Source organism: Macaca mulatta, chromosome 15 (assembly GCF_049350105.2).
Source record: "Macaca mulatta isolate MMU2019108-1 chromosome 15, T2T-MMU8v2.0, whole genome shotgun sequence".
Lineage (NCBI taxonomy): Eukaryota > Metazoa > Chordata > Mammalia > Primates > Cercopithecidae > Macaca > Macaca mulatta.
In genome coordinates, this window is record NC_133420.1 from 14,347,801 (window position 1) to 14,368,428 (window position 20,628).

General features: G+C 52.2%; 1 protein-coding gene, 1 long non-coding RNA gene and 1 pseudogene across 31 annotated transcripts in view; 1 reads left to right on the top strand and 2 right to left on the bottom strand.

The window, feature by feature from the left end:
• The window catches only part of RALGDS (ral guanine nucleotide dissociation stimulator), a 51,606-nt gene extending 41,325 nt beyond the window's left edge, over positions 1-10,281 (top strand). For 9 of the 30 annotated variants that reach the window (XM_077967336.1, XM_028834659.2, XM_028834660.2 and 6 more), the window contains exons 7-18: positions 245-460; positions 788-891; positions 1,519-1,603; positions 3,405-3,473; positions 3,902-3,988; positions 4,458-4,490; positions 4,811-4,932; positions 5,112-5,207; positions 5,537-5,738; positions 5,913-6,155; positions 7,369-7,483; positions 9,234-10,281. In XM_077967336.1, coding sequence (XP_077823462.1) covers positions 245-460; positions 788-891; positions 1,519-1,603; positions 3,405-3,473; positions 3,902-3,988; positions 4,458-4,490; positions 4,811-4,932; positions 5,112-5,207; positions 5,537-5,738; positions 5,913-6,155; positions 7,369-7,483; positions 9,234-9,409 — 1,548 coding nt within the window. In that variant the 3' untranslated portion in view covers positions 9,410-10,281. Of the gene's footprint in view, positions 1-197; positions 461-787; positions 892-1,518; positions 1,604-3,404; positions 3,474-3,901; positions 4,013-4,457; positions 4,491-4,810; positions 4,933-5,111; positions 5,208-5,536; positions 5,793-5,912; positions 6,156-7,368; positions 7,837-8,132 lie in introns of all 30 variants that reach the window. The other 21 variants (XM_077967334.1, XM_077967335.1, XM_077967315.1 and 18 more) reach the window with 8 other exon arrangements.
• On the bottom strand, positions 6,433-19,107 carry LOC144334995 (uncharacterized). The gene is made up of 4 exons (XR_013405355.1): positions 19,028-19,107; positions 18,462-18,626; positions 18,235-18,364; positions 6,433-6,802 (listed from the first exon to the last, which is right to left on the bottom strand). It is a non-coding gene; the product is annotated as an uncharacterized LOC144334995 (long non-coding RNA).
• Positions 15,211-15,305, bottom strand: LOC114672933 (small nucleolar RNA U13; annotated as a pseudogene).
• Positions 19,108-20,628: the final 1,521 nt, after the last annotated feature.

A 20,628-nucleotide genomic window follows, 5' to 3' on the forward strand; every position in this document is an offset into this window, starting at 1 on the left:
CCGTTTTGGTCCATGTAGGTGCGAGCCGCCTGTCGGCGCTGGGGCTTGGTGAGGATGTGCGAGGCAGTGCTCCTGTTGTTCCCACCAGCATTCTGTCCTGGGTCACTTGTGTGCTAGGCACCCTGCATGGACATGGGATAAAATCCGGAGACCCCCACAAGGGGGTCAAGCTACATCCTCAGCTTCCCCAGCACCAGCCCAGACTGCTGGGGCACAGCCAGGTGACGCTTACCCTCCTCCCCAGGAGCTGTTCAAGAAGGTGGTGCCCTACCACTGCCTGGGCTCCATCTGGTCCCAGCGGGACAAGAAGGGCAAGGAGCACCTGGCACCCACCATCCGCGCCACTGTCACCCAGTTCAACAGCGTGGCCAACTGCGTCATCACCACCTGCCTTGGGGACCGAAGCACGAAAGCCCCAGACAGGGCCAGGGTGGTGGAGCACTGGATCGAGGTGGCCAGGGTACGCCACAGGAGGGGCCTGGGCCCCCTCTTTGCCTTCATCTGTTCTCAGGTTGTGGTCTGCAGTCCAAGCCCCTGTACAGGCCCCAGGCCCCTCTTCCCAGGGGCACGCTTTCCTTGACTCTCCCAGCCCACTGCCTGGATGCTCACGTCCTCCTTACGCCGTTTCCTTAGGTTGAGCTAAAATCCTGTCACCCCTGGGTCGCAGGTGTGCCCTCTGGGGACTCCCTGAGTGTCTGTCTCATTAGGAGGGGAGGCCAAGGGGGACTGAGGCCAGGCAAACTGGGAGCCCCAGCCCCACCTCACGCCTCCTGCTCTTCCCGGCCAGGAGTGCCGGATCCTCAAGAACTTCTCGTCGCTGTATGCCATCCTCTCCGCCCTGCAGAGCAACTCCATCCACCGGCTGAAGAAGACGTGGGAAGACGTTTCCAGGTGGGCATGCCTCTATAGGAGCTCCTGCTGCACTGGGGACCTCCCACAGGGCTGGCATTGCCCGCTTAGTGAGCCAGTGGGAGGCCACAAACCCTGAGCGCAGGGATCCTCCACTGACCTGAGCTGGCAGCTCTGCCTCAGAGCTCGGCTTCCTAAGCTGTCAGATGGTGGGTTGAGCCACATCAGAGATTTTCAGGTGTTCATGTTGTAGCTACAGAACCCTTATGCTATTGATATCAAAACCTTTGTGCCAGGCGCAGTGGCTAACGCCTGTAATCCCAGCTACTCGGAAAGCTGAGGCCAGGAGAATCTCTTGAACCCAGGAGGTGGAGGTCGCAATGAGTCGAGATCGGACCACTGCTCTCCAGCCTGGGTGGCTGCAATTGTCTCCAAAAAAAGAAAAAAAACCCTTTGGAAATAGCTGCTCACTGGAAACGGGAACAGGGGTCCTGTTGCACCAACATGAAGGCCCCCTCCCCAGACCTGCAGAGCATTGGTGCTCTGTGAAACCCTGTGTGCTGCGTTCAGGCAGCCTGGGGTCTTTCAACTCTAAAGTGAAATGGATTTGCACTCACACCCCTCCCCGCCATTGCTAGCTTTCTCCTCCCTTCTTTGCCCTTCTGACAGGGACAGTTTCCGGATCTTTCAGAAGCTGTCGGAGATCTTCTCAGATGAGAACAACTACTCATTGAGCCGGGAGCTGCTCATCAAGGTGGAGTGGCGGCAGGCAGAGGCAGAGACTGGGGCAGGGGGTGGTGGCGTTCGCTTCTTGCTGGAAAAGTTCCTTTCCCGTGTGCACAAAGAGGGAAGAGGGATCTGTTTGGCCCCTGGGCGTTTGAGGGACAGGGCCCCGGTTAATCCGACACAGTAAGGGTGGCAGTGGAGGTTCCAGGAGTAGTAGATGGGCATCAGGACCAGCAGGTCTCCGGCTTCCTCGCTGGTTGGGAAGGGGATGCAGCTCCTGCCCCCACACTGGCCCCGTCTGTCCCCGGGAGGCCAGGCTCCTACCTCTGTCTGTTCTGCACACCCAAGGAGAAGGCAGCCTGCCTACCCCAGGGACAGGAGCTGCAGGGGATGCCAAGGGCCAAGTGACCGTACCTGGCAGGTAGATTTGGAGGCCCTGTGTGGCTTCCCCACCCTGCCCTGAGAAGAGACACTGACCAGAGAACCCTGTAGCATTCTTCTCATGGTACCCCGTTAGCCATGGCAGACACCCTAGATGACTGAGGAGAACTTTCAGGGACTAATGGATTCACGAGGCCTCAGAGGGAGTCAAGTGTCACTGCCTGGTGCCCCGGCGTGCCCGGTCAGCGAAATGACATCTAGGGCCCCCCTCCTGCGTGGACGAACGCAGAGTTCCCTACAGAGGAGTATCGCAGGGGGTTCTGGAACACCTGTCCCTCTCCCTCCGTGGCACAGCTCTGCTGGGGGCCCCAGCACGCACGAGAAGCCCAGAGGATGGCATCCCAATCAGTGGCTAAACAGGGGTAAAGGCAGATGGGGCAGAGCCTCTGGCTAGGACAGAAAAGCCTGTTCTGAGTCCCTGGGGGCCCTGGGCAAGTTGCTGCCCATCTCAGGGCCACAGTTTCCTCATCCGGAAAACGGAGGAATGCCAGCCCTGGGGTACTGACCTCACGGAAGGTTCAAGGGAGAAAAGGAGTGTTCAGCCAAAACAGGGCTGTAGCGGACAGTCTCTGAGGCCCTGCAAGGTAGGCAGAGATTTTTGAGACGGAGTCTTGCTCTGTCGCCCAGGCTGGAGTGCAGTGGCGGGATCTCGGCTCACTGCAAGCTCCGCCTCCCGGGTTTACGTCATTCTCCTGCCTCAGCCTCCCGAGTAGCTGGGACTACAGGCACCCTCCACCTCGCCTGGCTAGTTTTTTGTATTTTTTTAGTAGAGACGGGGTTTCACCGTGTTAGCCAGGATGGTCTCGATCTCCTGACCTCGTGATCCGCCCTTCTCGGCCTCCCAAAGTGCTGGGATTACAGGCTTGAGCCACCGCGACCGGCCTACAGTTTTTTTTTTAAGAGGAGTCTCGCTATGTCACCCAGGCTGGAGTGCAATGACATGATCTCGGCTCACTGCAATCCCTGCCTCCTGGGTTCAAGGGATTCTCTTGCCTCAGCTTCCCAAGTAGCTGGGATTACAGGTGCGCACCACCATGCCCAGCTAATATTTGTATTTTTTAGTAGAGATGGGATTTCACTGTGTTGGCCAGGCTGGTCTTGAACTCCTGACCTCAAGTGATCCACCTGCCTTGGCCTTCCAAAATGCTGGGATTACAGGCGTGAGCCACCTCACCATGCAGCAGGTGGAGTTCTCATCCGCACTTTCCAGAGGGGGAGGCAGGCTCAGGAAGGCCAGGCTGCCGGCCCAGGACCCCACACTAATGAGTATTGATACCAGGGTCAGCCCTGGAACCCAAGCACACTGGCAGCGCCCCAGGTCAGGGTGCCTGAGGGCTAAGGGCTCAGGGGATAGGGCCTTGCTGACCCTGTCCTCTCTACCCTGGCAGGAGGGGACCTCCAAGTTTGCCACGCTGGAGATGAACCCCAAGAGAGCCCAGAAACGGCCAAAGGAGACGGTGAGTGCCCGAGGCTGCGGAGGGGAAGGGGGCTGGCCTGGGAGTAGGTAGGAGGGACCCTTTCGTCTGTAGCCATGGTGCCTGTGGGCCCCATTAGAGGTGGCCTCCTCTGGACCCTGGCAGAGCCATGCCTGGATCAGCTGGTATCTGGGAGGACCAGCTGCAGCCACGAAAGGATAGGCCTGGCAGAGCCAGCTCAGGCGGGCGTGGGGCTGGGGAGGACCAGGGGCCACAAGACTCAGGAACCCGGCATTTCCCAGATGCCAGCCAGGGAGGTGGCTAGAGGTAGTCTGAGGTCCAGGGAGGCAGCAAGCTCCAGGAGGCTCCCAGAGGTCCCCAGGCTGTTCCAAGTGAGGCCAGTTGGGTCTGGGGGCTGAGAAAGCCTTCAGGGGAGGGGTCTTGCTCATCCTTCTACCCCATTGCCACAGGGCATCATCCAGGGCACCGTTCCCTACCTGGGCACGTTCCTCACCGACCTGGTGATGCTGGACACCGCCATGAAGGACTATCTGTATGTGAGTATGCTGGGCGAGGCTGGAGTGGGGCCCAGGTGGAGATACCTTCCCTGAGCCGTGGGGGCTGGGCCCAGAAATGAGTAAACAGCTCAATGCCCGGCTGGTGACACCCCAGGGCTGCCCGAACAGAGCTGAAGCACGGTTTGGCTGAGTGAGACACAGCCCATCCCTCAGGCAGTGACCCTAAGCACAGGGGGAAGCCAGGCCCTCCAAGGTCAGATGGCACGTGGTGGCTGAGCACGGCCTTCTCACCTGAGGCCTTAGTCCATTGTTCTCGGAGAGGGCTGGACAAGAAGTCCCCAAGCCTCTGCCCGCATGTCACCCTGCCCTGGTGCCCAGCATGGACTCCAGTCCAGGGGTGTGTGTGCCCTGCCCCCTGGTGGGCACTCTTGGTAGTACAGCATGAGGTGGGGAGGCTGTAATGGTCAAGGGGTCACTTTCTGATGGCCATTGGGTGTCCACCTTCCAGGGCAGACTCATCAACTTCGAGAAGAGGAGGAAGGTAAGCAGCTGCAGCCCTGACTGGGGGAGGGTGGAAAACAGACCCACCAGGGCAGGACACTCGACTCCCACCCTCTCCCTCTTAAATTCATGGGACATTTGGATACAGAGAGAAGGGGGTCCCCTCCCACTGGAGGGTGGGGGTAGGAGGTTCTAGTCCAGGACCACCTCCTGGGGAATGGCTGTTTGAGCCCAGCTTTGAGAACAGGAAGGCCTGGATGGGAGTAGAGGTGAGGAGGGGACCCCAAGAGCAAAGACCTGGAGACTGGCCCCTGTCCTGCCCGGGCCTTGTCACTGCCCTGTGCTTCCCTCCGCTCCCAGGAGTTCGAGGTGATCGCCCAGATCAAGCTGCTGCAGTCGGCCTGCAACAACTACAGCATCACACCAGATGAGCAGTTTGGGGTCTGGTTCCGGGCCTTGGAACGGCTCAGTGAGACTGAGAGGTGAGGCCGGGGCGGCAAATGGGGACGGCTCCAGAGGGCCAGCAGCTATGACCTATGATCACCGTCAGCCCCTATTGCCTGCAGAAGGCTGGGGCACCCAGACTCCAGCTTCTGGGCAGGTGCTGGGGGAAGGCCCGAGCATGGTCCCCGGTCATCACACCACTACCTTCTGCTCATAGCTACAACCTGTCGTGCGAGCTGGAGCCCCCATCCGAGTCAGCCAGCAACACCCTCAGGACCAAGAAGAACACAGCCATTGTCAAGCGCTGGAGCGAGTAAGGGCCTGGCCAGGGGTGGCAGGGGCAGCTGCCTTGGGGCTCAGAAGCTTCAGGGCTGAGCCTGGGCTCGGGGAGTCAGGGCAGCAGGCGCTGGAATCCTGCCCCGCTGCTGACTGGCCCTGAGACCCGGATGAGTTCCCCTCACCTCTTAGTTTTCTCCTCTGTGAAATGGGGTGATATTAAATGCTCTCCCAGATGGTTGTGGTGAATGGAGTACTGGCAACTGTCCCAGCACTTAGCAAAGTCCTCGGGCCCAGAGTGCAGGGGCTATGGGGGTGGGGTGTGTCCTTGGGGAGTCCCCTTAACTAAGCCGACCCTTCACCCAGCCGCCAGGCCCCCAGCACTGAGCTCAGTACCAGCGGCAGCTCCCACTCCAAGTCCTGTGACCAGCTCAGGTGTGGCCCCTACCTCAGCAGCGGGGACATTGCTGACGCGCTCAGCGTGCACTCGGCCGGCTCCTCCAGCTCTGATGTGGAGGAGATCAACATCAGCTTCGTCCCGGAGTCCCCAGATGGCCAGGAAAAGAAGGTGACTGCCTGCCCCTCTCCCCAATATCCTTCCTCATCTCCCCACTCCAAATCCGTGCACGGGACCAGGAAGCCCTGGATCCTGAACACAGCTTCTATAAGGTTCCCCATCTGGCTGTTGGCCTGGGGTGCCCCACAGGGCAGGGGGATCTGCTGATCTTGCCGTCTCCCTCAGTTCTGGGAATCAGCCTCACAGTCATCCCCGGAGACCTCCGGCATCAGCTCGGCCTCCAGCAGCACCTCGTCCTCCTCAGCCTCCACCACACCCGTGGCTGCCACACGCACCCACAAGCGCTCCGTCTCAGGGCTCTGCAACTCCAGCTCCGCGCTGCCGCTCTACAACCAGCAGGTGGGCGACTGCTGCATCATCCGCGTCAGCCTGGACGTGGACAACGGCAACATGTACAAGAGCATCCTGGTAAGCTGGGCGGGCGGCCTGGGTCCCTCCCTCCACCGGTCGGCTGGGTGGGCGGCTGGGTGGGCAGCCGGGTGGGCAGCCTGGGTCCCTCCCTCCACCGCTGAGCCGGGCGGGCGGCCTGGGTCCCTCCCTCCACCAGTGAGCTGGGTGGGCAGCCAGGTGGGCGGCCTGGGTCCCTCCCTCCACTGGTGGCAGAAGCACCCGAACACAGCGCACCATCTCTACCCTCCTGGGATCCCCTTCTAGTTGGGGGGAAGGACAGATGTCAGCCAGGTACAGAAACGAAGAAGGTAGTGATCAGGGACAAGGCTGGCCTGAGTGCAGAGGGAGAGGGAAGGAGCAGCCGTGCAAAGCCCCCGGGAGGTGAAGGGGCAGTGCTGTGGGGGAGATGAGGTCAGGGAAGTATCTGGGGCCTGGCCACATAGGCCGCGAGCACTGTCAGGACCTCGACTTTCTCAGGGAGGAAGATGACTGGCTTCTCTGTCAGAACCGCAGGGGTGTTGGTTAGGAGGCCGCTGTGGCAACCAGGCTGGGAGCCCTGGAGGGGGCCAGCAGGGTCAGAGTCTGGATAGCACTTGCAGACAGCTGATGGGAGGTGCCCACAGAATGGGTTTGTCTGGAGGCTCTTTCTTCATCCTCCAGGTGTCCTGCAACAGGTGAACCATTTGTAACTCCCACTCTCTGTACCCCACACTGGGCCAGGTGCCCCATTATTCACACACCCTCCCGAGCCTCTCGCTGCCGGGAGCTAGCATGGTTAGCAGTCACCGGTGGCCCTGTGTCCGAGTTCCGCCTGTGCTCTGGGCCTCGGTCAAGGGAGCAGGGGCCTGGCCTGTGCTGACTGCACTGAGCACCCTGGCCAGCCCCTCCTTTCTTACCTCCATGGCTTCGACTAGGGACTGTTCCCCAGGCTCAATGATGCTGTTATCCTGGAGGGGCAAGGGCTTCCCAGGAAAGCACGGGAGGAGGGAACAGGCTCTTACAGGAGAAGCAGGGTAGGAACTGCTGGGAAAGACCCATTCTCATTCCACGGAGACCTCACTTGGGGAGCAGGAGAGGGTGACAAGGCCCTCTCTGGACCAAGCACCTGGCCAGAGGCTGTGAGTGCCTGTGCCCGGTGCTGAGGGGACTCCAGAGGGTCCTTAGCCACTGCACTCTGGGGGAGCTGCTCCAGGGTCTTTTCCCTGATGGTCCATGCCCCGCCACGATGCAGGTGACCAGCCAAGATAAGGCTCCGGCCGTAATCCGCAAGGCCATGGACAAACACAACCTGGAGGAGGATGAGCCGGAGGACTATGAGCTGCTGCAGATTCTCTCCGATGACCGGAGTAAGTCAGAGGACCAGAGGGCGATGGCGGAGGGGGCAGGTCCACACCACTCCCCAGCCCCAGGTCGGAAGTCTTTGGCCCCAGAAAATTCACCAGCAGAGTGTGGGTGGACACTGTGGACAGGGCAGCCCTGGCTGCCCCCATTGTCTGCTTGCTGCCCCCAGTGACCACTGGACCTCCCCAGTGTGTGCCCTTCCCTAGGCGTGAAGAGGCAGTTCAAATCTCACATCAGTGAGGAGCAAAGAGAAAAGGCATTTTCACTGGGACAGGTTTGCCAGGTGGCCCACTGGAAGGCACCCTTTCTGGCTAAGACAGGAAAACATGTGCTCTAGAAAGAATGGTGGCCAGGCGCGGTGGCTCAAGCCTGTAATCCCAGCACTTTGGGAGGCCGAGACGGGCGGATCACGAGGTCAGGAGTTCGAGACCATCCTGGCTAACACGGTGAAACCCCGTCTCTACTAAAAAATACAAAAAAAACACTAGCCGGGCGAGGTGGCGGGCGCCTGTAGTCCCGGCTACTCGGGAGGCTGAGGCAGGAGAATGGCGTAAAAACCCGGGAGGCAGAGCTTGCAGTGAGCTGAGATCCGGCCACTGCACTCCAGCCTGGGCAACACAGCAAGACTCCGTCTCAAAAAAAAAAAAAAAAAAGAATGGTGACCACTGTAGACCAAAGTGTCAAGTGTTAAAATCCATGGGTGTGAGACTCTAAAAGCAGGACAGGCTACTAGGAGGCCAACTCAGTGTTCTAGAAACTGGGAAAGTGTCAAGAACCAGCGCAGGCTCAGAGTGGGGTGTCCTGGGCCTGGAGACGCTGGGCAAGTTCCTTAAGCCCTCTGTGCTTCTCTTCTTTTCCCCAAATGGAAATGAAAGTAACCAGTGGGCTGATCATATATATAAAAATCTATATGTATATACACGTATATATATATGTGCATGTATATATAAAGCATCTATGTGCACCATAAAAGTTAACTACAAATATTATCAACTGTTTTCTTTCCAGTGAGCTGAACACCACCCCCCACCATTAGCCCAGACAGTTAGCAATGACTCCTATGATCCCTAGAAGTTATAGTCTGAATCCTCTGGCAGCTTCTTGTACCATTTTGGTTAGGTGGGCAAGGTAGGTGGGACCCCCAATCTTACAGAAAAGGAAGACCGAGGCCTAGAGAGGTTAAAGATGATGACCAAAAGCCACACCATGTCGGCAGGAGCACGAATCGAGCCCAGTTCTGGTTCACAGCAGGCTGTGGGCCGGAGGAGAGGGTGGGAAATGGAGCCAAGAGGAAGCGCTTGCTGGGTGCCAGGGTTCCAGAAGGAGTAGAGGCCTCCCTGGAATGGGCGCCAGAGCCCTGGGGCAAGCCTGGCCTTTCCTAGTCCTTGGAGCCCTTGTCCTGAGTGGAGCAGGATTCCAGAAGGTGATCTGGATTCTAGAATGCCTGTTCCAGCTGGGCAGCCAGCACTGCAGTATGGGCAGGACAGGGTGACCCTCTGCCAGCTCAGGCCAAGCCGGAATGTTCTGGAGTCAGTCCCTGTTTAAACAAGAGTCACCAGGTTTTGTGAGGACCTCAGCAGAGAGTATCCTTAGGCAGAGTCATTGAGAGGGGTCCTTGGAGTCCCAGAGCTGTATTGGAGGGGGATCTCAGGTCTGTGGATCAAGACGCTCCCTATAGGGGCTCTCAAGTGGTAGGGGTATCCTGCAGGGCCCCCAGGAGCACCACTGATCACCCCTCTGCCCCTCCCCCACCAGAGCTGAAGATCCCTGAAAACGCCAACGTCTTCTATGCCATGAACTCTACCGCCAACTATGACTTTGTCCTGAAGAAGCGGGCCTTCACCAAGGGAGTGAAGGTCAAGCATGGAGCCAGCTCAACCCTCCCTCGCATGAAGCAGAAAGGACTCAAGATTGCCAAGGGCATCTTCTGAGGGCATCTCCCCAGGGTCTGGCTGGCTGGTAGCCGAGCACTTATGGACCAGAGTGGCCCAGGCCAGCTGGGCACCTTCTTCCCACCTGCCAGCCCAGGGTACCCCAGACTCCAGTTTCATCCTGAACCTCTCCTGCTGCTGGGATTGACGCCTGCCATTGGTCAGGCTGACCTGGCCTCCCGTGGACCACTTGCTGCCTTAGGTGCCTTCTGCTCTCTGGAACCAGAGGACTAGCTGACTTTTGCCAAGGAGCAGTGCCAACGGGCATGGTGCCCTGCCTGCCCCCGGGCACCACCTCTGTACACTTCCCTGACACTTTCCCAGGTGTGGGTCACTGCCACCTGTGCCATGGGCACCCTAGAGCACCCACTCACCCACCATGTCTGACCACTGCAGTTCTCTCCTCATGCCCACGGGCACTAGCCTGTGACCTTCGCAGGGGTCCCGGCCCCTCCCACCACTCTAGCCTTTCTCAGGCTGCACCAAAGATTCCATCATCAGGGCCAACTGAGAGTGAGGGAGTCTCACCCACCACTTACCCCAGCCCTCCCCCGGGAGCAGAGAGAGAAACCCTCTTCATGGACCAGACTCTGCACCCGGTAAATGAGGACAGTCCCAGCTGAGTCCCATCGATGTTGAATCTCATGCCACTGCAAGTGCCATTCACCACTGCGTCCTGGGCTTTACGAGACCATGCAAGACGGGGGTTAGTGAGGAAGGAGGATTTGGGGTGGGGGTGGGGCGATTGACTATTTGTATAAAAAGCAAAAAGGAAAAAAAAAAATGTTTACTGATTGGGGAGGGGCAATATTTATTTGTTGTAAATAGCAAATGCTAGACTTGAATATTATATTAAAATCCTGTTTCTACTATAGCCTGGTCATTGCAGTTTTGTTCTTTCATTGCCTGTCTTAATTAAAATGAGATAGAGACTCTCACATTCCATGTTAAAATAAGGACTCTTGCAGGATTATCCAGTGATTTTATGCACAGGAAAACCCAGCCACCTTTCTCAGCACACTGAAGGAAACACAAAGTTTACCTTTCATACAGCAGATGTTCATTTCGGCATCATTCAATTGGGAATGTGCTGAGACAGCCCTCAGAACTACTGGGGCTAGAGGTTGGAGATACTTTCACAAGGCATAGCAAGAATTTCTGAAATTTAGCTGTCTTTAAAAGTAACATTTCTGGCCAGGCACGGTGGCTCATGCCTGTAATCCCAGCACTTTGGGAGGCCAAGACAGGTGGATCACGAGGTCAGGCGTTTGAGAACAGCCTGGCCAATGTAGTGAAACCCCATCTCTACTAAAAATTTAAAAAATTAGCCAGGTCTGGTGGCAGGCACCTGTAATCCCAGCTACACAGCAGACTGAGGCAGGAGAATCGCTTGAACCTGGGAGGCGGAGGTTGCAGTGAGCTGAGATCAAGCCACTGCACTCCAGCCCGAGCAAGAGTATGAGACTCCATCTCAAAAAATAATAAAGTAATATTTGCGGCAAAAAATGGCAGAGCAGGAGACCCCACTGTTCAGTCTCTCCACAGAAACGATTAAAAAGAAAACTATCAGAATAAACTGTTTTGGGACTCGAACCTGATTGGACATAGTCACCGGGGGAACACTTGGTGAAGGGAGATGCTGCTGAACTCTAACAGTTAAGGGAATCTCCATCAAGTCAGAGGCTGACCAAGAGACAACAAAACAGAAACTTCGTGACTGTACACAACAAGGAATACAAATATAAGCCTGGCAAAAATACAAATATAAGCCTGACAACTATAAGCCTGGAGAAGTTACTATGGACACAGAACACTGTATCCTTCAATAAATAAAAAAGCAATTCCTGTGGAGGGAGACAATCTGATGTCCAGAGTCACTGCATTATAATACTCAATGTTCAGTTCTCAAAAAATTACAAAGAAACGAAAATGTGGCTCATTCACAGGGGAAAAGAGGATTTGACAAAAACTATCCTTGAGGAAGCTCAGACATTAAAATTACTAGGCAGAGACATTAAATCACCTGTCCTAAATACGCTTGATGAGCCAAAGGAAACCATGGAAAATAATGTATGAGCAAATGGGTGATTTGCAATAAAGGGATAGAAATTATAAAAAACCAACTAGAAGTTCTGCAGCTGAAAAGCATAATAACTGAGAAGAAAAATGTACTAGAGAGGTTCAGCAACAGATTTGAGCAGGCAGAAGAAAGAATCAGTGTACTGGACAATAAGGCAATAGAAATTGCTCTGTCTAGGGAACAGAAAGAAAAAGGTATGAAGAAAAATGAACAGAACTAGAGGTTCCTGTGGAACACCATTAAATGTACCAACATGCATTTAATCAGAGTTCAGAAAAGGCAGAGATTATTTGAATAATGGTCCAGAACTTCCCAAATTTGTTGAAAGACATAAATCTCCATATCCAAGAAGCTCATGGAACTTCAAACAGGATAAACTCAAAGAGATCCATACCCAAATTTATTAGTCAAATTGTCAAAAGACAGAAAATCTTGAAAGCAGTAAGAAGCGATTCATCACACACAAGAGATCCTCAAGATTAACAGCCGACTTATCATCAGAAACCAAGGAGTCTAGAAGGTAATAGGATGATATATTTAAAGTGCTGAAAGAAGGGTGAGTGTGGTGGCTCACACCTGTAATTCTAGCACTTTGGGAGGCCAAGGTTGGCAGATCATCTGAAGTCAGGAGTTCGAGACCAACCTGGCCAACATGGTGAAACCTTGTTTCTACTAAAAATATAAAAATTAGCCAGGCATGGTGGCACATGCCTATAGGCCTGACTATTTGGAGGTTGAGCCAGGAGAATCCCTTGAACCCAGCAAACAGAGGTTGCAGTGAGCCAAGATCACGCCACTGCACTCCAGCCTGGGCGACCGAGCAAGACTCCATCTCAAAAAATATTCTCAAAATAAATAAAGTGCTGAAAGAAGAAGCAAAACATCCTTTAAGGATGAAGGAGAAATTAAGACATTCTCAGATAAAAGTTAAGGGAGTTTTATTAGTAGACCTACCCTACAATAAATGGTAAAGGGAGTCCTTCCAGTTAAAATTAACACTAGACAGTAATTTGAAGCCATATGAAAAACTAAAGAACACTGGTAGAGATAACTAACAGGTAGTTAGCAAAGCCAGTGTTATTGCACTTTGGGTTTGTGTAACTCATCCTTTTTTCTTATGATTTGAAGGTAAAATTCATAAAGCTATAAATCCACATTAATGAAAACAATGTGTAAAGATATAATCTGTGACTGACAGTATAAAGAGGGAAGATGTATAATAGCAGTGTATATTACTTAAATTCAGTTGATATTATTGAAACTAGATTGTTATATGTTTAAGATGTTACTTGTAATCCCAAAGGTAACCAGTAAGAAAATAACTAAAAAGTATACAGGAAAGCAAAGAAAGGAATCAGTTGTACAAAAGTAAATCCATAAAAAGCAGTAGTGGAGGAATTGAGGAACGAAAGTCATAAGACATACAGAAAACAAACAGCTCAATGGCAGAAGTAAAGGTTTTCTCATTAATTACTATAAATATAAATAGGTTAAATTCTCCAATTAAAAAGCAGAGATTGGGCCAGATGCAGTGGCTTACACCTGTAATCCCAGCACTTTGGGAGGCTGAGATTGGAGATGGCTTGAGCCCCAGAGTTTGAGACCAGCATGGACAACATGGTGAGATTCTGTCTCGAAAAAAATTTAAAATTAGCCAGGCATGGTGGTGTGCATCTGTGGTCCCAGCTCTCAAGAGGCTGATGTGGGAAGATCACTTAAGCCCAGGAGGTCAAGCCTGTAGTGAGCTGTGATCCTGCCACTGCACTCCAGCCTGGACAGCAGAGCAAGAGCAAGACCTGTCTCAGGAAAAAAAAGATTGGCAGAATGGATTTGTTAAAACTTGATCAATCTATATGCTGTATAGACAATTTTTTTTTTTTTTTTTTTTTTTTTTGAGATGGAGTTTCGCTCTTTCACCTAGGCTGGAGTGAAGTGGCATGATCTTAGCTCACTGCAACCTCTGCCCCCTGGGTTCAAGCAATTCTCCTGCCTCAGTCTCCCAAGTAGCTGGGGTTATAGGCGCCCACCATCACACCCAGCTAATTTTTGTATTTTTAGCAGAGATAGGGTTTTGCCATGTTGGCCAGGCTGGTCTTGAACTCCTGACCTCAGGTGATCCACCTGCCTTGGCCTCCCCAAAGTGCTAGGATTACAGGCGTGAGCCACTACACCCAGCCTGTAGAGACAAATTTTATTTTAAGGTGGAATCTGACTCTGTTGCCTAGGCTGGAGTGTAGTGGTGCAGTCTCAGCTCACTGCAACCTCTGACTCCCAGGTTCAAGCAATTCTCCTGCCTCAGCCTCCTGAATAGCTGGGATTACATGTATCTACCACCACACCTGGCTTTTTTTTTTTTTTTTTTTTTTGTATTTTTGGTAGAGACAGGGTTTTACCATGTTGGCCAGGCTGGTTTTGAACTCCTGACCTCATGTGACCCACCCGCTTTGGCCTCCCAAAGTGCTAGGATTACAGGCGTGAGCCACTACGCCCAGCCTATAGAGACAAATTTTATTTTATTTTAAGGTGGAATCTGACTGTTGCCTAGGCTGGAATGTAGTGGTGCAGTCTCAGCTCACTGCAACCTCTGCCTCCCAGGTTCAAGCAATTCTCCTGCCTCAGCCTCCTGAGTAGCTGGGATTACAGTTATCTACCACCACACCTGGCTAATTTTTTTTTTTTTTTTTTTTTTGTATTTTTGGTAGAGACAGGGTTTTACCATGTTGGCCAGGCAGGTTTCCAACTCCTGACCTCAAGTGACCCACCCGCTTTGGCCTCCCAAAGTGCTAGGATTACAGGCGTGAGCCACTGCACCCGGCTGAGACAAATTTTGAATACAAAGATACAAAAAGGTTGGAAGTAAAAGGTTGGAAAAAGTTATTCCATGAAAATAGTATATTTTAACAATGGCTATAGTCTTATCAGACAAAATAGATTTTAAGTCAAAACGGTAACAAGACAAGGCCAGTATACACTGACAAAAGCTTCAACGTATCAAGATACAACAATTATATACATATACACACTTACAACACCCAAAATATATGAAGCAAAAATTGACATAATTGAATGAGAAATACACAATTGGAGATTTCACCTCATTTCCAATAATGGATAAGAACAACCAAACAGAAGATCTATAAGGAAAGAGGACTTGAGCAATACTATAAACCAATTAGACTGAGCAGACATATACACAACACTCAAACCAGCGGCAGCAGACTACACATTCTTCTCAAGTGTACATGGAACATTTTCCAGGATAGACCATATGTTAGGCCATAAAGGAAGTCTTAATTTTTTTTTTTTTTTTTTAAGACGGAGTTTTGCTGTTGTTGCCCAGGCTGGAGTGCAGTGGTGCAGTCTCGGCTCACTGCAACCTCCGCCTCCCAGGTGCAAGTGCTTCTCCTGCCTCAGCCTCCTGAGTAGGTGGGATTATAGCACCTGCCACCACGCCTGGCTAATTTTTGTATTTTTAGTAGAGATGGGGTGTTACCATGTTAAGCAGATTGGTCTCGAACTCCTGACCTCAGGTGATCTCCCTGCCTCGGCTTCCCAAAGTGCCGGGATTACAGGCATGAGCCACCGTGCCCAGCAATAAATTTTTAAAAATTGCAATTATGCAAAGTATCATTCCAACTACAATAGGATAAAATTATAAATCCATAGAAGAAAAACTGGAACACTCATGAATATGTGGAAGTTAACACACTTTTCTTTTTCACGTCAGATGGTTAACGTGCCAACATAATAGGGTTTGATGACACACCTCACACATGTGTGTGAACACCCCAGCACGTTCATCAACTACAAAAGGATCTTAACACTCTTCCCCTCCCCGAATCCAGACAGAGTCTTGCTCCGTCGCCCAGGCTGGGGTGCAGTGGCGTGATCTCAGCTCACTGCAACCTCTGCCTCCCAGGTTCAAGCAATTCTCCTGTCTCAGCCTCCTGAGTAGCTAGGATTACAGGCGTGCACCACCACACCTGGTTAATTTTTGTATGTTTTTTTTTTTTTAGTAGAGATGGGGTTTCACCATGTTGGCCAGCCTGGTCTTGAACTCCTAGCCTCATGATCCACCTGCCTCGGCTTCCCAAAGTACTGGGATTACAGGCGTAAGCCACTGCACCCAGCCTTAACACACTCTTAAACAACCAGTGGGTCTAAAAAAGTCACAAGGGAGATTAGAAGATACCTTGAGACAATGAAAACAAAAACACAACATCCCAAAACTTACAGCATGCGGTGAATTGAAAGCAGTGCTTGGGGGAAATTTATAGCTGTAAATGACTACATTAAAAAAGCAGAAAGATCTCAAATTAACAACTTACCTGCACACATTAAGGAATTAGAAAAAGAGCGAACTAAACCCAAACTAGTAGAATGAAGGAAATAAAGATTACAGTAGAGATAAACGAAATAGAAAATAGAAAAACAGAAAATCAGCAAAACCAAAAACTGGTACTTTCTAAATAACAAAATTGACAATACTTTAACTAGATCAACAAAGAGACAAGACTCAAATTACTAAAATTTGGAATTAAAGTGGGAACATTCCTACTAACTTTACAGAAATAAAAGGGATGAGAAGAGAATGCTTTCTAAGAGAATGCACCATTGCATGCCAGCAACATACAATGGAATATTATTCAGTCATAAAAAGTCCAGGTGCAATGGCTCATGCCTGTAATCCCAACACTTTGCAAGGCCAAGGTGGGTGGATCACTTGAGGTCAGGAGTTCAAGACCAGTCTGACCAACATGGTAAAACCCCATCTCTACTAAAAATACAAAATTAGCCGGGTATGGTGGTGAGCCCCTGTAATCCCAGCTACTTGGGAGGCTGAGGCCGGAGAATTGCTTAAACTCAGGAGGCAGAGGTTGCAGTGAGCCAAGATTGTGCCACTGCACTCCAGCGTGGGCAACAAGAGGGAAACTCTGCTTCCAAAAAAAAAAAAAAAAGGTACGGCGTGCTGACACATGCTACAATATGGATAAGCTTTGAAAACATTACAATCCCACTTATGAGAAACATCTCCAATAGGCAAATTCACGGAGACAGAAAGGATAGAGATTACCAGGGGTTAAAGGGAGGGGAAATGAGGAGTTAGCTAATGGATACAGAGCTTCTATTTGGGGTGATGAAAAACATTTTAGAAATAGTGGTGATGGTTGCCCAACAGTGAATCAAACTAATGCCACTCAATTCCACTCTTAAAAACAGTTAAATTAGCATAAGTTATGTTATATATGTTTCACCACAATTAAAAAAAAATTGTATGTGCAAGGACCATTTCCTAGCCCAGGTTAGTGTTTGCCTTTCTACAGCTTTAGGGAAGAGGAGCATTTTCTGAGCGTCTTGCTGAGGTTTCTGTTGACCACCAATTAGGAACTTGTGGATTTCAAGATCTAACTCTGTAATTTAGTCAGCACTAAGACAAATTATAAACAGAGAAAATGGCCGGGCGCGGTGGCTCAAGCCTGTAATCCCAGCACTTTGGGAGGCCGAGACGGGCGGATCATGAGGTCAGGAGATCGAGACCATCCTGGCTAACACAGTGAAACCCCGTCTCTACTAAAATACAAAAAAAAACTAGCCGGGCGAGATGGCGGGCGCCTGTAGTCCCAGCTACTCGGGAGGCTGAGGCAGGAGAATGGCGTGAACCCGGGAGGCGGAGCTTGCAGTGAGCTGAGATCCGGCCACTGCACTCCAGCCTGGGCGACAGAGCGAGACTCCGTCTCAAAAAAAAAAAAAAAAAAAAAAAAAATTATAAACAGAGAAAATGTACAATATGGAAAGTGGGGGAAAAGCTGAAGGAAGAGTGTTAGCCAGTGTACGGGCAGGACTTTGCCCCCTCAGTCCCCTCTAGAGGCCTGTGGTCCACGCTTTTTCTTAGATGGGAATCCTTGCTCCTAACCATAGATTTCCATTGCCTGTGCGTTTTCTGTCTGGGGAAAGACTTGTGACGCTGTGTTAGGGCTACAGTCGGCCTCATTCCATAAGCATTCCTGCCCACAGTGCCCACGTCACAAGGCCATGGTGAGGTCAGGCTGGTCAAATGCTCAGTGCAGTGCCTGGGCTTGGACCCGGAAGAGATGTGGGTAGTCCTGTCTCTACCCTCTGCCAGAGCCACCGGGCACCCCCTAGGGGCCCCCCACCCAGCACCTGCCACCCAGCACCCTTGGCATCCTCTGCTTCTGACCTTCCAGAGTGATGTGTTATTCTAGCGTCTACCTGTGAACCAGGACGCCAGCATTCCTACAACCCCCTGTGTGAGTGATGTCATCCGGAAACACCTTGGAAAGCCCCAGCCTGTCTGCCCTGCACACTGTGGCCACTCGTCTTGCTGGAGCCTCATGAATGCCCAGTGAGTGCTGGTTGCCAGGATAAGGGTGTTGATTCCTGCCAGCAAGAGACCTCCATCATCTCCCCCGATGGCCAAGGTGAAGCCCGGGGTCCGGTGGTGCTGAGGTCCAGTCTCAGGTGATCACCAGTTTACAGACTGAGTCGTGTTGTTACTGATCCATCCTAAAAGGGTAGCTGGGCCCTGAGGCTTTAGAGCTTATAGCCTCCTGGAGTGACTGTATTCTTTGTCCACAGCCTGAGATTTGGTTATGTCCTGGTGGGGGGTGGGGGTGTTAAACATGAGACACGGGAGTTGGGGTGGGGGGAGGAGGGAGGCCACTGAGACTGAGGATCCACAAGTACAGAAGGCCACAGCCTTACAATGAAGCGCTCAAACACTTACCCTGTGACAGTCAACACGCACTGGCCCAAGCTCACCTCAGTGCTCTTCCGGGCTTCCTGGGATGGGGAGTCAGCAGGACCCCAGACAGCCTCCAGCCTGCCCTTGTATTTTTAACTTCATTCTCTGGAGTCTGTAATGGCAAGAGCCAGATGGATTGCAGGCGACTCTGAGTTGTCCCCTCCCTCTCAACAGCTGCAGGCATCACCCAGACACACAGCAGGGCTCACCTCTGCCATAGAGGCTTTTAAAGTCCATTTTCTGTTGCTTATAACAGACTACCTACAACCGGGTAATTTATAAAGCAAAGGGATTTCTCACAATTATGAAGGCTGAGAAGTCCAAGGTTGAGGTGTTACAGGATGGAAGGTCTTGGTCATGAGTTGTCCAGGTTACTGGTGTGTTGAACAAAGAAGTGAACAAAACTCACAAAGTAACCAAAGAACGAAGCAATGACAGACAAAACAGGCCAGTCGCAGTGGCTCACATCTGTAATCCCAGCACTTTGGGAGGCCGAGGTACACGAGGTCAGGAGTTCAAGACCAGCCTTGCCAACATGGTGAAACCCCGTCTCTACTAAAAACACAAAAAAATTAGCTGGACGTGGTAGCCGGCACCTGTAATCCCAGCTACTTGGGAGGCTGAGGCAGGAGAATCACTTGAACCCAGGAGGCAGAGTTTAGAGTGAGCCCAAATTGTGCCATTGCACTCTAGCCCGGGCAACAAGAGTGACATTCCGTCTAAAAAAAACACAAAAACCAAAACGACGACAACAAAAAACAAAAGAACGGCGTACCAAAGGCACAGATTGATTGACGAAGCGAATGTACGACCCACAGGGTGGGAGCAGGCCCGAGCAAATGACTCAAGCGCCTCGTGATTGCAACGCTTCTCAGGGTTTTTATAAAGAACACCCCAGATGCCCTTCAGAGGCCTCCAATTGGTTACAGCCTATGAACAATTAGCCTGGGACCAATCAAAGGCTGAAGGGGGTTGGCCCACGGTCAATCAGAGGCTGAAGTGGAAGCTCCTGACTTGTTATCACAGGAGTGAGGATGTGGCCTGTGTGCTCCCCAATCCTGCCTAGAACTGGCAGCACCTGCTGTTCTCTGGCTTATGTAAACTGGCTGCACCTGCTGTTCTCTGGCTTATGTGAACTGACTGCACCTGCTGTTCCGTTGCTTCCGCCCTAACCCTTGGCTTCCCTAGTTCCCTCTCCTCCTGCCTCAGAGAGGCTGCATCTGGTGAGGGCCTTGCTGGTGAGGACTCTGGTGTCCCGAGGCGGTACTGGGCATCATGTGGTGAGGATGCTGAGCCTGCTCACATGCTAGCTGTAGTCTCTCTTCCTCTTACAAAGCCACCAGCTACCCTCCCATGATGACCCATTAACCACGAATCCATGAATGGATGAATCCATTCACCTCTGAAAGGCAGCACCTGTCAATACTGCCACATTGGGGATTAAATTTCAGCATGAGTTTTGGCGGGGACAAGCATTCAAACCAAAGCCGAGGCAAGGTGGGTGCAGCCCAGAGGTGGAACGCACCTGGATCCCCACAGCCCATCCCTTCTGACGTGGCTGGCCATCCAGGGATGTGATTTTCTGAATGACAGGCATGACTGTGCTTTCTCTCAACAAGAGACAGGTGCCAGTCCTGAGGGCTGGGGAGAGGCAATAGAGTCCCAGGGGTTTCTCCCACAGTGCTGGAGGCTCCTGAGAGCTGACCCCACAGGTAGAAACACAATAATCCCTGTGGGTACCAGTGCGGCCAAGAGGGACACATCATTGTATCCTCGGGCTTCTGTTGCCCAAGAGAACAGGGACAGTCGCTGGGAGAAGCCTACATTGCCGGGGAGTTCCATCTCACTCAGTCTTTGACAGGGAGTCCCCTTTTTACACCGGAGACCCCTCGACCAACCCAGGAAGACCAGGGTGGCCAAAGTGGTCACAGCCAGCCAGGGTGTCCCCTGCTTCTCCGGGGTACAGGGTTCGTCCCGGCTCAGCTCTGCTGCATAAGGCCGCGGAACTTGTCGGCCCTGAGACTTATTCTCCCACCTGTAGGCTGGAGGGACAGAGAGAGTGGCTAGCTGGTCCTTGGGTGCTGCTGCCCTCTACCGCGGAGTCCTCCCAGGCAAAGTTGCTCAGGATTCCAGAATCTTCTCTCATCTGAGCCCCACCCTGCCCCGCAGCGCCCGCTTAGAAGGTGGGTGAGGACTGGGGAAGAAGACCCCCCAACGTTGTTCCGATCACTGGCTTTGGAGTCAGGTTTCTGGGTTCAAATCCTTGCTCTGAGTGACCTTGGGCACGTGATGCCCTCTCAGGGCCTCATTTTCCTCTGAATATCTATAAACATCTAAAATGAGGGTGTGCACAGTACCCACCCCACAAGGCCATGG